Source organism: Phymastichus coffea, unplaced genomic scaffold, assembly GCF_024137745.1.
Source record: "Phymastichus coffea isolate CEN01 unplaced genomic scaffold, Cenicafe_Pcof_1.1 PCOF00002, whole genome shotgun sequence".
Classification (NCBI taxonomy): Eukaryota; Metazoa; Arthropoda; class Insecta; order Hymenoptera; family Eulophidae; genus Phymastichus; species Phymastichus coffea.
This window is the reverse complement of record NW_026706813.1, coordinates 6,716,389-6,729,570: the sequence shown is the minus strand read 5'-3', so window position 1 is coordinate 6,729,570 and position 13,182 is coordinate 6,716,389. Positions and strand designations below refer to the sequence as shown.

Below are 13,182 nucleotides of genomic sequence, written 5' to 3'. Positions count from 1 at the left end.
CAGCGAATAAAGCAGAGAAATCACCAGGCAAAGATAGAATAGAGTCAGAAATGCTTGTTAATGCAAAACCATTACACCAGGAACTGACGCGACTTTTCAACACCTGCTTAAAATGCGGAGTGTTCCCCAGAAGATGGAAAAGTGGAATGCTAAACACATTGCTCAAAGGGGTTGAAAAACCCGAGAACGAGATTAAATCATATAGACCCGTATGTCTACTCCCCATAGCTAGGAAAACACTCGAGAGGCTTGTGATTCAAAGAATATCCAATATTCTAAACAGCTCGGACTGGTCTTCGGAGAATCAATTTGGCTTCAAGGCAAATAGATCCACAGACGATGCCATTAGAAGACTATATGAAATAGTAGAAGAGGCAGAATCTGATCCGTCGATCAAGTACGTAGCCGCTATTCCACTGGACGTCTCAGGAGCATTCGATGCCTTATGGTGGCCAAGCCTGTTCTCCTAATTGAAAGAAAGAAATTGCCCGAAGAACATCTACAAGCTCCTCCAGAGTTACTTCAGTGATCGAGAAGTGGGCGTATATGCTCACTTCTAAGAAACACTAAAAACAGTGACCAAGGGGTGCCCTCAGGGTTCAGTATTTAGACCGGTAGGTTAGAATGTCATCTTTGACAAACCACTTCGGGCAATCAGGGACGCAGGATATGAAGTACTAGCCTACGCAGACGACGTGCTTCCCATTATTAACGCGACGACACGCGTTGATTTTGAAAAACAAGCCCAAGAAATCATTGATATAATGACGGATTGGTGCAAGTCTGATAAAATGAATTTGGCAGTACAAAAGTCAGCACTAATATAGCTAAAAGACTAACTAAGCGAGAATAGGAGCCCTACAGTCAAACAAGGAAAGACAACATTAGAACGCACAAAACAGTCAAGTATCTAGGAATCGCGATCTCGAAGAGCTTCCGATTGGAAGAAGACATTCGAAACGTGGTTCAAGACTGCAACAACACCTACTTCGAGCTAAGTAAAATAGCAAAAGCGAACTGGGGCCTAAAGTTCAATTCTTTGAAAAAGATATATAATGGCTTTCTACTATCGAAAGTTATATATGCCGCTGCGGGCTGGTGGCAAAGGACAAACACCAAACAGCAATCTGCTTTAGAAAGATTGCAGCGATCAATTCTTTGCAAAACACTCAAAGCCTACAAATCAATCTCTCATGAAGCGGCGCACGTGCTTGTAGTCGCCCGACCAATAGCTCTCAAACTCGACGGGAGAGTTGCAAAGTACTGCATTAGGAAAGGGAAATCGATAACACTGCACGGCATCCGAATAAAATCGGAGAAACTTCGATCGGGCAGACTAAAAATCACGAAAGCCATATAATTTATCAACGATGAAATCGAAAGGGTATGGCAGGAGAGATGGCAGTCAGCCACAAATGGCAGGAGAACGTACTGCTATTTCCCAGTAATCAAAGGTAGATTAAAGAAGAGGTGGCTAAACCTCAATCACTACACAGTACAGTTCATGACTGGACATGGTGCTTTTAAGTCATACCTCCATAAAAGAGGATTATACGAAGACCAACTGTGTAATTGTGGAGAAATAGAAAGCGGAAGTCATATTCTCTTTAACTGCGAAGAATTAAGGGAACTAAGAAAGTCATTAATAGAGGCCGTTGAAGAGGAGGGCCACATATGGCCTTGCCCAGAAACGGCCCTAGTTTTTAGCAGGAAAATCTACAAAGCCTTTGAAGACTTTGCTAGAAAAGTTATAGAGCCCAGGGAAGGAGCACCTATAACAAAGAGAAAGCGCAGAAAAGTAGTTACAAACTACGGTAGAAAAACGCCGCCTCTTACAAGGTCCCTAACCAAAGGACAAAAACTCTCACAATAACTAATCTAATTTTTTAACTTTGGCAAGCTAACAAAGCTTGAACTTTGAACGATAATTTTTGAGCATCGAACTTCAGAATTAAACTCCGAAGTTCAATCATTTGAACGCGAGTTAGAATACCCGATTTAGCCTAATATCGCAACTTGATTCGAATGTATGGAATGACTGACATGAATATTGAAAACTGCCTGGGGAACCGCCTTGTCGGCTAGACGAGACCACGCCCTGATCTAAAAGTCAAAAATATTAAATCGAAAGAGCAAACATCAGTATCAGCCAGTCATAAAAGCCATTCCATTGAAAGCGAAATCCGAAATTAGGGCAAAAACCGGGAAACAACTTTTTTGAATGACGGATACCCACCAGCGTGAGCGTGGAAGACCGAAACGCAATGGGGAGACGTGCCACGGTACGTCGAAGCGATGGACCTGTGAGTCGTAGGAGCAATCTCTTAATACATGTACGCAGGGTGGCATGTTCCGAACGTGAGCCCAGGAGGGGAGGCTTAGCTGGTTGATCGTCTTAGAAACTTCCTCTGGCTATCCTACCTGAGTCTCCCTTCTGACATCCCAATTTGGGTTGGTCTCTGCGGGGTAGTGGTACCAGGTCAAGCAAATCTCGTAAGATTTGTATGCCGCGCGCTTTCGACGCGGTAGACGTTGGGACAACTAGAGTCCCGTCGCGCCCAAACCGAGGGTCAAGCCTTTAGTTCCGCTCTCCCTGAGCGTCGAACTTTAAAAAGATCGGTACTCCTTTCGAGGAGGTCGCCGCCTTAGATTAAAAAAGGCTCCGACTCACTGTGTGCGTCAGGGATGTCGTAGCAAACTTGACTTCCGGATCTCCAAAGTACTTGAAAGACAGTGCGCTATGCCAATCTAGTGGCGCCCAGAGAGAGGGGTGGTAATGTTTGATTACGCTGTGCCACCCTCAAAACGGAAAAAAAACTGAACAACGCATACACTAACAGTCGAACTAGCGTGTGCACGAAGCTCTAAATTCAAACTGTTTTCAGACGCGTATAACGGGCATTCTATGATGTCTGTATTGTAGCATATCATCTTTGAAAATATGTAAAAAGTAGCGCATGCTTGCTTCATTGTGTTTATTTCGTGACATGAATTGATGCAAGTTTTTTTATTTTTGTGAACACACTTATAAATTTTGATCTCTTTAGGAGTTTGAATTTTAGAATTCAAATTCATTGTTTATGTAAAAATTGGAAAGTTTTCAAAAATACGTTGCAAAACGTAACAATAGAGAGAAATATTGTCAGACATTTCACTTGAACTGTAAGTGAAACAGATTTATACAGACAAGAGAATGTGAAGTACAACTACCAGCGTCACACACGCATCTAAAACTCAGAGCACATGTATATCAATATCTTTTCTACAATCTCTTTTTTTCATTTATTTGTGCCAAATTATTTTGTAATTTTAATCTGATGACAGATTCAATATATTCTATAACTTTTTTATTTCAAAATCATGTGTTATAGGAATGATTTATCTTCGATGTAAGATTCATAAAATATTCATAAATAAACATTTAATACTGTTTTGTATCAATTTATAAATAATTAATTTAATTTTATTTATTTTAAATTATTTTATATATCCAACCTCATAACGGATCAAAAGTCTCAATTGTACAGTGAAAACGATAATAACGTAACCATTACGAGTTGAAGAGGAAACACTGTTTATTAGATATAGTGTCACCAAAAATACTCTTAATACATTTTCAAATGATAAAATTCACATATACATACAGACTATCCTTTATATGGTTCCTTTCATCAGTCATATTTATCAGCTTCAAACCTATAATTCCTCCAGGAATATTTTTCGAAACGAGAACTTGTTCCGTCACTATCCATACATACCCAGCTCTTGTCATATTTAAGTTTGATGCATTATCAAAAATTATTTCAGCATCCTGAGCTCTGTAATATAAACAAAGAACCATTAATTTTAATGAACCAAGTATATAAAATAATTATATAATTTTTTTATGCGGATTACTTCTATTTTAGATATGTATTTTGGAAAAATAGATTTTTCTTTTTGAATATTGCAGCGATAAACAATATATAAAGAACGAGAGATTGATTACTGATAGATAGTTCTTTATTTAACTAAAGACAAAAAAGGAGAAAGAATAAATGAATGATCATCTTTATTTATCATGGGTAAAAATAAAAATATCTAAAAAATTATAGATTATAGATAAAATTATAGATTAACTATGTAACACTGGTGATAGCAAAAGTATAACTAACAAGGGGAGACAAGGACGTGTCCCTCTCCGATGTTTTTTTTAATTTTGCACACCAGTAAATTGTTGAAAAATATTAAATACGTGCTTTTTTTAGCTGCTGATACGATGATTAAGGGGGTGAAGACCACCCCTAAAGTTTACATTTAAATATCACCATTCAAACACTTTCACAAATATTTTCACTTCCAATCACTATTTTTGAACCAAATAAAACTATTTTTATTAACCCAATTGTAAAATCGACTTAGAAGTTTGCCTCCCTTGTAACATCACTTTCTTATGTCATCCAGAATCGTACATTAGAACAAAAACGTTATTGAAAGAGTGATCAGACTCTCTGTTATTGAGCTATTTGACCTTACGCTTTTCTTTTATATTTTCTAATAGTGAAATGTGCTTAATGGAACTATGTGGCCTTCAAAATAGGCTTTCTATTTCGTTTATTACCATATATTTAGCAAAGTGCCAAAGAAACTGATGCATCTACTGAGCTGAGCTCAATAGCGTCGCTATCAATTATTACAGACGCGTATAGTAAAAATTGTAATTGTAGAGCGTGAAATATATGATTCGGCTACTTTTGCTTAAGAGATTTATTCCTCTCTTAAGTTGAGCACGAAATCATGAAGGATTGGATAGGGTGACGAATAAGTACTGCTACTGTTAAAGAATTACTCATCATAGGTGTTAGCTAGATTTTTATTCAAACAGAGCTCGTACCACTAATCGGTGAAGTCTCGGGCTCAGACTTCCCCAAGACAGATATGACGAGCATATTTATAGATGCGAGTCGGAGCTATTTCCTTTAGATTATCCCCGCTATCTCGCCAGTACGTATAACATTAATTAGCTCATATTAGCTGCTTAGGTGAAATAGGACTTTTAGCCTAGAGAAAATCTTATTTTGTACAAATATTTATTTTAGTAAAATTGTCAATATGAATTATCATAGCAGTTATGAATTATTCATATCTAAGTGTAGGTCTAAAATAGTTTTGTTCCATTGAGCACATTTTACTATGTTTATATATTATTGTATAAAATTCAATCTATCTTTTATTTCGTCAAACAAAAATGAATTTTCTTTGCTACAGTTATTTTGATAAGTTGCGCGAAATTATTAGTTATTATACTTTTACGTTAAAATATCATCTTTTAATAAAACTCAAGTGTTCAAATTATATTTGTGTTGGGAGTAAGATAATTATAAGTCTCTTTAAAGGCTTACGATAATATTTTCATTCATTTAAAGGTCTTTGTTTTGAAAACTGTTTCGCAAGTTTAAAGGTCTGGCTACCTATGACATCATGCTCCTTATTTGTATATGAGTTGACCATCTATTTATGTTATGTAAAGTCAAAGATACTCTGAGCCTTAATACTTTTTTACATCAAACGATGAGCATGTTATCTTAATACAGATGCGGTAAACGAGCAAATCATACTGGACCGTTACAAATCCCCCCCATTAGCCTGGGTGAAAATTAATCACCAGGCGAATTACCCTTGGTGGTATGATTTGTTCGTTGTTTTTTTTTATATACATTAACCATTTAATACAATAAAAAAATCTTAAAATATAAGATTAGAGCCACCCTGCTCCAGGAGTTGGTAGCCTTTTAGATAGTGGTGACGAATCCATGGGTTGCTCTTCCAAGTCCTCCTTGATTTTCTGGATCTCGCTCCTTTTTTCTTTAATTTGCTCATCCAGCTTCCGTAATCGTTTGTGCATCCTTCGCCTTTGTTGCCTTCTGTAGGAAGGTACTTCAGGCTTAGGTGTAGGTGCAGCGGAACGAGGAGTGCTGAATGGGAGGAAAGGAATCTCTGATATTTCCCTTTTCTTTTTTGGTGGTTCTACTAAGAGCGAATCATCTTGGTTCCACCTTCTCGGCGTTTGGGTACCTTTACACATGAGAAAAGGCATCATATTTGACGAGCATTCAAAGGTTCCTTCTCTCAGATACGGAATATAGTCACGTAAATCCGAGAGGGAGGTTTGAGTACATTGATCTTTTTTGAAAGTGGCCATAGCCCAAAAATGCCGTGCTACAATTAACAGGTTGCGGTTTGCTTTGAATTTAGCCGATGATATGCAAAATGGTTATTAGTTTGATTGTTGTAGATCATACGACGTCTAGCGATTAATGGTAGTAAGGCTAACGATGTATGAAAATTTCCGCGAATTAGTCCGTTTTTGTACTGTAACGTATAAGTATCAATTCCTTTGACCGCCTTTACATAATAAGGTCCCTCGTACAAATCTATAAACTACTTGAATTTTTCTTCAGTTTTATCGGATGATGTTATACTACGTACTAATACTGCATCATTAGTTTTGTATGGTTTATATATTACGTTTCTGATGTAAGTGCTAGCCCTATTTGTAAGTTTTGTATGTACACGTTTACTTATCATCTCTAAATTACTGTCGTTTAGTGGATTAGTAGTTTCTCTCCACTTATGCCAAAATCTTTTTGGTTTTACTCCCATGCGTATTTCCATGGGTGTAATTTCGGTAGTTTCGTGATAAATTAAATTCATTATTTCTTGAATTTTTGGTATTAATGAGGCCCAATTTTTGTGATTATCACGTGTGTGAGCCCTTAAGAACCTACCTAATTCTCGGTGTATCCGCTCAACCATATTACTTTGAGGGTGGCGTATGCTCGAGAAAATAAGGTTGATATTCATTGAAGCCAATTTCTGTTGCCAAAACTTGGATGTAAACTGACTACCATGGTCGTAGATGATAGACTTTGGCTTTCCATATCTTGGAATATAATCATGAAAAATATTTTTTATTCTCGTGTGAGTAGTCGCCCATTTTACGGGGAACATTGCCATGAATTTACTGAATACATCTATGATGGTTAATATACATTTCGTACCTCCAGTTGATGTTGGCAAGGGTCCATAGAAATCTATTGATAGCAACTCATTTGGATTACTTACCAATATTGGTTGCATGATTGTATGTATTTTTTGCGTATTATATTTTGTTCTTTCGCATAGATCACACTGATTTACGATGCTTGCAACTTTTTTCTTTACTTTTTGAATATAAAAGTCCTCTTGCAAAATTATAAATAGCTTGCATGATCCGATTTGCCCATATATCTCATGTGTTTCTGTGATAAGCGCGTTAACTAATTGATCGGGAATCACTAGCTTATTTTTGCTGGGTTCCTTTTTAAAGATCATTTGGTCATTATCACGAAACGATTTGAAAAGGTGTTCAGTTTCTTTATTTTGGCTATACGAGTATAAGCATTCTGTTCTTGTACAGCGAGTAGTTCTTTAAAACTTTGGAGAAGAGCTAGAGAAGGATCCTTCAGTAGAACTGCGTTGTTGATTGAATCTTCATCGATGTCGTCGTCTTCTGATAGCTGCCTAGCTAGGAAGTCCGCTGCCTTGTTCTTGTTTCCAGGAAAGTATTCGCAAGTAATGTTATAGTCTTATCAAAACAAGCACCATCACATTAGTCTTGAATTAGTAAACCTACAGGTAGACAGGAACTTTAACGTTTCATGGTCCGTTCGAACAATTATTATGCACCTCTCAGGTATGTATCTAATTTAACACAAGACCACGCAACGACCAAAAGTTCTTTTTAAGTAGTAAAATAGTTAAGTTCAGCTCCTTTTAAAGTTCGAGATACAAATACAATGACTTCTTCCTCGCCATTTTCATTTAACTAAGATAGAGCAGCAGCTAAGATAGTGTAGCTTGCATCAGTGGTTAAAATACGAGGTCTGTCCAGAAATTATCGGGCCTACGTTTATCTTCGCGCCATAGTGTTCAAGGGACCTCTACCGGACAGAAACATCAACAGTAAAGTCTCACGAATCTATTGGTTTCTTACTGACACCTGCCGGACGTATAGTTCATGCGCAGCGTGTCTTTGTTTACAGTGCCTTTTTCGCGTTCCTCGGATTTTGATATTGTCAAAAATGACTGAAAAACAAGATCAACGAATTTGCATCAAATTTTGCTTTCAACTTGGAAAAACGAGTTCGAAAACTATTGAAATGATGCAAAAGGCCTTCGGAAACGAGTGTATGAGCAAAACACGAGTAAAAGAGCGGTATAAACGATTCAAGGATGGTCGCACTTCTGTCGATAGTGATTCTCGTTCTGGCCGACCTTCGACGACAAAAACCACAGATAATATTGAGCGGGTGCGACTTGCAATCAATCAAGATCGTCGTATGACTGTGCGAGAACTAGAAAAAAGATCTTGGAATACCAAAAACTATCATTTCAGAAATTTTAACTGAAAATTTAGGAATGAAACGCGTATGTGCGAAATTCATCCCAAAATTGCTCACAGCAGAGCAAAAGAACATTCGCTTAGAAATCGCTCTAGACAATTTGGAAATGGTCAATAATGATGATAATGTGCTTAGAAAAGTTATTACAGGTAATGAATCATGGGTTTATGGTTATGATCCTGAAACAAAACAACAATCTTCACAGTGGAAGCATTCTGAATCGCCAAGACCAAAAAAAGTACGTCAAAGTCTGAGCAATGTTAAGTCAATGTTGATTGTTTTTTTCGATTATGAAGGTGTTGTACATCACGAATATGCACCAACAGGTCACACAATTAATAAAGAATACTACGTTCAAATTTTAAAATGTTTACGTGATGCAGTAAGAAGAAAACGGCCGCACTTTTGGAAAAGTGGTGACTGGCTTCTCCATCACGATAATGCGCCAACGCATTCATCCAATCTTGTGCAGCGTTTTTGAGCAAACACAATATCGCATTGCTTCGACAACCTCCATACAGTTCCGACATAGTCCCTTGTGACTTTTGGCTTTTTCCAAAACTAAAAAAACCACTCAAAAGACATCGATTCGATGACAAAACAACGGTTGAAAACAATGCGACGAGTGTATTTAATGCTATCCCTAAAAGTGAGTTCCAGAACTGTTTTGAAAAGTGGAAACATCGATGGAACCGTGTTATTCAATCAAGTGGGGATTACTTTGAAGGATGCCACCCACTATATGATAAAGAATAACGCTAGCACGAAAATATAAAGGTAGGCACGATATATTCCGGACAGACCTCGTATATGGTTTGTTTGGGCTTGGATACTTTAAAATAATATTTTCAATAAATATCTTCTTAATACTCTCAAAAGCTTATTGATATTCTGGCAACCATAGATAATCCTTTACCCTGTTTCAATAAATCCATTAGAGGTCGACAAAATGAGGCTTAATTTTTAGCAAATTTCGTATAAAAGTTTACAAACCCAAAAAAACTTTGTAGACTCTTTAGATTCTTTGGAACTTTATAATTTTCTATTATTTTGAGCTTACCTTTTTGTGGTTTAATAGCTGAGGGTGAGATAACGTGACCTAGGAATTCAATCTCGCTCTGAACTAAATTCGATTTTGAGAATTTCAAAGTATAATTATCACGTTTACAACAAGTGAATAGTGTGCGCAAATGATGTACATGTCTGACAAATGTTTTTGAAATACATAAGAATATCGTACTCGAATGGAATTACAAACTGTTCTAAGTCTCCAATGGATAGATATAGTGTCCTGACCAAAGATGCAGTGCTTGTGTAGGTCCCAAAAGGTACCACATTAAAGTCATAGGTAAAAGCTAAATACTTTCCTCAATCGTAAAAGCTGTATACTTTCTACTTTCTTCATTCAATGGAACTTGACAAAAACTATTCGTGAGATCAAAGCTGGACACGAAGTTAATTCCATAGCATTGTTGGAAGATATCTTCCATATGCAAAGGAGCTTCATAGTCTTTTATTAATTTTTTGTTCAATTGTCGCGCATCTAGACAGAATCTTACCGATCCATCCTTTTTTACGCTAATAACAATGGGATTGATGTAATTGCTTCTAGATCTACGGATTATATCATCTTTTAACACTTTCTTGATAGCAATTCGCACGTATTCGCGAAGGTTTAATGGTATCGGATACTGTTTAGAAAAGTAAGGTTTGTCTTTCAATCCCTGTTGAAAAAATCCAGCTGGAAATCCAGGATGGATATCCTGCTGGATATCCATGTGGATTGATGTGGATTCCATATGAATTCCATATGGATATCTATGATGGATATCCTGGATATCCATATGGATATCCAGGTGAATTCTTCGATAAACCCAGGTGTATTCTTCGACAAATCTAGGTGGATTTTGTATAAATCCAGATGGATTTTTTGACAATCTTATGGATCTTCGATGAATCTAGGTGGATCTTGTATATATCTAGGTGGATTCTTCGACAAATTCAGGTAAATTTTTTTATAAATCCAGGTGAATTTTCTACAAATCTATGTGTATTTCTTGTTTGATACATAATGATTTTTATCATTATATATGAATACGTAAATTTTCTAGTCTTTTTTGACTTTTTAAGATATATACATCAATTATTTTCAATTCAATTAATAATTTTGTAAATTTAGAAGTTTTTACTGAATCTTTCATATCTCATAAGCATTCTCGTTGGACACTCGATTGTATTACTGTTAATGAAAACCTTTTACATAACAGTAAAAATTAATTTTATTTTCTAAAAACAATAAAGAATCGCGCTGAACCACCGCAAGACTCTCATGCACAAAACCTTTTTTATAGTTTATGTGCCAAAATCAAAACCGCGGCTCCCAAGTTATTTAGGTCCAGTAATCGTGAACTGACAGGCCCGGTTATCTGTCTAAAATTGCCGTCAAGCAGAAGCGTGCCTCAGGAAACAATGGTTAAGAAAAGAAACTCTTCTGCACTGCGTTTATGGATGAGCTGCCCTAAAAGCTGGAAGATACAGGGAGTGAAATGACCAAATAAAAGAATACAAAGTAGAATAATATTTTGTACATTTTTATTTATAAATATAATTAAAGTTATTTTAAATCAATTTTCATCATTAGAATTATCCTTATAATTTTGAACTTTTTTTCGGGAGAAATTAATGTCTTCCGTGATATAACTATTTTTTTTAGCGAGCACTTTTTTCGTAGCATCTTTATCCAATTTTAAAGTTTTTTGACAATAGTAGGTCAAGCATTCTGCAACAAAAAAAATTAAATTTGTATAAAATAAAATAATTAATAAATCCGGGGAAGAATACAGAGCAAGTAACGTGACATTGAACAGTAAGCTAAAAGAATTTCTATCTCCAAAAAATGAGGTGTAGCTTTCTTTCTACCATTGTGATTGATGTTAGATAAAGGCGCCGAATATTAAATTGGTTAAGAGATAGTCAAGTGTACTGTTGTTATGTGACAATAGGTGGACTAAACAATGTCTGTGTTTATAGTTGGAATGTCGGAATCATTGTAAATTGATTGAATCAATAATTATCAATAACAAATGCGTATTTTAATCATTTTTTAAAATAAAATAGGCGCAACGTAATTCGACGATTTAACCTCAATATATTGCATGTAGTTGATCTCTAGATATGAATGATAATATAAGCAGATAGATTATTTTCATTACTTATTGTAAAGCTGTTTTGTGAACCAATAAAGTAAATTATAGCATATTTATTAGAAATAGAATGAATTTTTTTAAATGAACCTACAAATGCAAAAAATTAATGAAAGAAATAAATGAGATCAACGTGCATGAAATAATGTCCAATAGTTAAATAATGTGATAGGTAAATATACATACTAGCGATTGTCTTATGTTCAAGTTCAGTAAGAAGAATTCTCCGATGCACTCGGTTGGGCGTTAGTGCATTTTTGTCAGCACTTACACATCGTTTGCTCAACTCTTTATCATGACAGCCATACTCATCACTATGCATCGCTCTTAAGATAGATATCGTGAATTTACTGGCATCTTTCAGTTTAAGATTCTTTTTCCAGTCCTCGTATGGTATATTACAGTTTTTATTCAACCATATGATTGATGTCTAAATAAAAAAAATATACATTAATAATATTTAATATTTAATAATATAAAGATACATCACAAAAGACGCCTTTGATATTTTTAATCTTTATAGAAAATCTCAAACTTGGCACATTTCTCGAAAAGACCGATTGTCGTTTCGACATGTAAGTTTTATTAATTAGGAATAGTCAGCTTTTTAAAGTATTTATTGAAATAATAACCTATATTAAACTGCATATTTATAGCAACTCACAATTTCAGGTAGATGAATATTTAAGAACAAGTTATATAGTCTCACAAAATCCTGCATTTAACCTCAAAATTGGAAAAAAACAACGCATAAAACCCATCATTACGATAGAAAGAAAGAAAAAACTCAATGTTTTGACTAGTATATTACCAATAGAACTCCCGTAACTTTTCCAGTTAAAATATACACAGTGTTAACCATAACCGCGCAGAGAATATGTGAGACAGACAACATCTGAGTTATAGACTAAAAATATTAATTGAGCCCCTTGTAGGAATAAAAAAGTCTACTCACCGTAATACCAGCATTGTTCGTGGTACTTTCTTTGTGTCCAAAATTTTTAAAATCTAAATTTTCCTGATTATCGTCTATAGATTCAAATACTTTAGGCTTTTGTACTTTGTGACAGCTTGATTTAGATTTATTCCTCAAGAAATTATTTGTTAACGTTGAAACTTCTTTCAGAGACAAAGTAACGTTATCATTTTTTAAAAAGGACGGTGTTGAGTGCACGATTCCAGAATCGCTAGCTTCACATTCAAATGAGTTTTGTGGTTTTTTTTATTTAACAGTGATGGACTGTATTTATCGACAAAATCTAATTTTCCTTCAAAAATAATAAAAATATATTTAAGTAGTATTAAGCTGTGACAGGGTTATAGCGATCTTCGCTAGCCCTGTGTGCGGCACTCTCCTCGCGTGAACGCAGCGACCAAGTGTACGCTATATAGCGACTACATACTTGTGTCGTTGCAGGATCTGGAGAGAGGAGCGCGACGATCGGCGAGGTGTCGCCGTGAGTGCGAGTGAGAGCGAGAAGTGGGAGCGAGTAGTGGGAGCGCGGCGGCGCGAGGCTAAGAAATTAAAAGAGAGGAAGGGCAGTTAGGCGCGAGCT

The 13,182-nt window shown here is 35.9% G+C and overlaps 1 protein-coding gene across 8 annotated transcripts in view; it reads right to left on the bottom strand.

The window, feature by feature from the left end:
- Positions 1-13,182, bottom strand: part of LOC131663753 (glutamate [NMDA] receptor subunit 1) — a 1,362,975-nt gene that overhangs the window by 879,010 nt on the left and 470,783 nt on the right. For 7 of the 8 annotated variants that reach the window (XM_058934360.1, XM_058934412.1, XM_058934385.1 and 4 more), the window contains one exon: positions 3,645-3,818. The exons of the other annotated variant lie outside the window; for it this stretch is intronic. In XM_058934360.1, the coding sequence (XP_058790343.1) occupies positions 3,645-3,818 (174 nt within the window). The remainder of the gene's footprint in view (positions 1-3,644; positions 3,819-13,182) is intronic. 8 annotated transcript variants of the gene reach the window in all.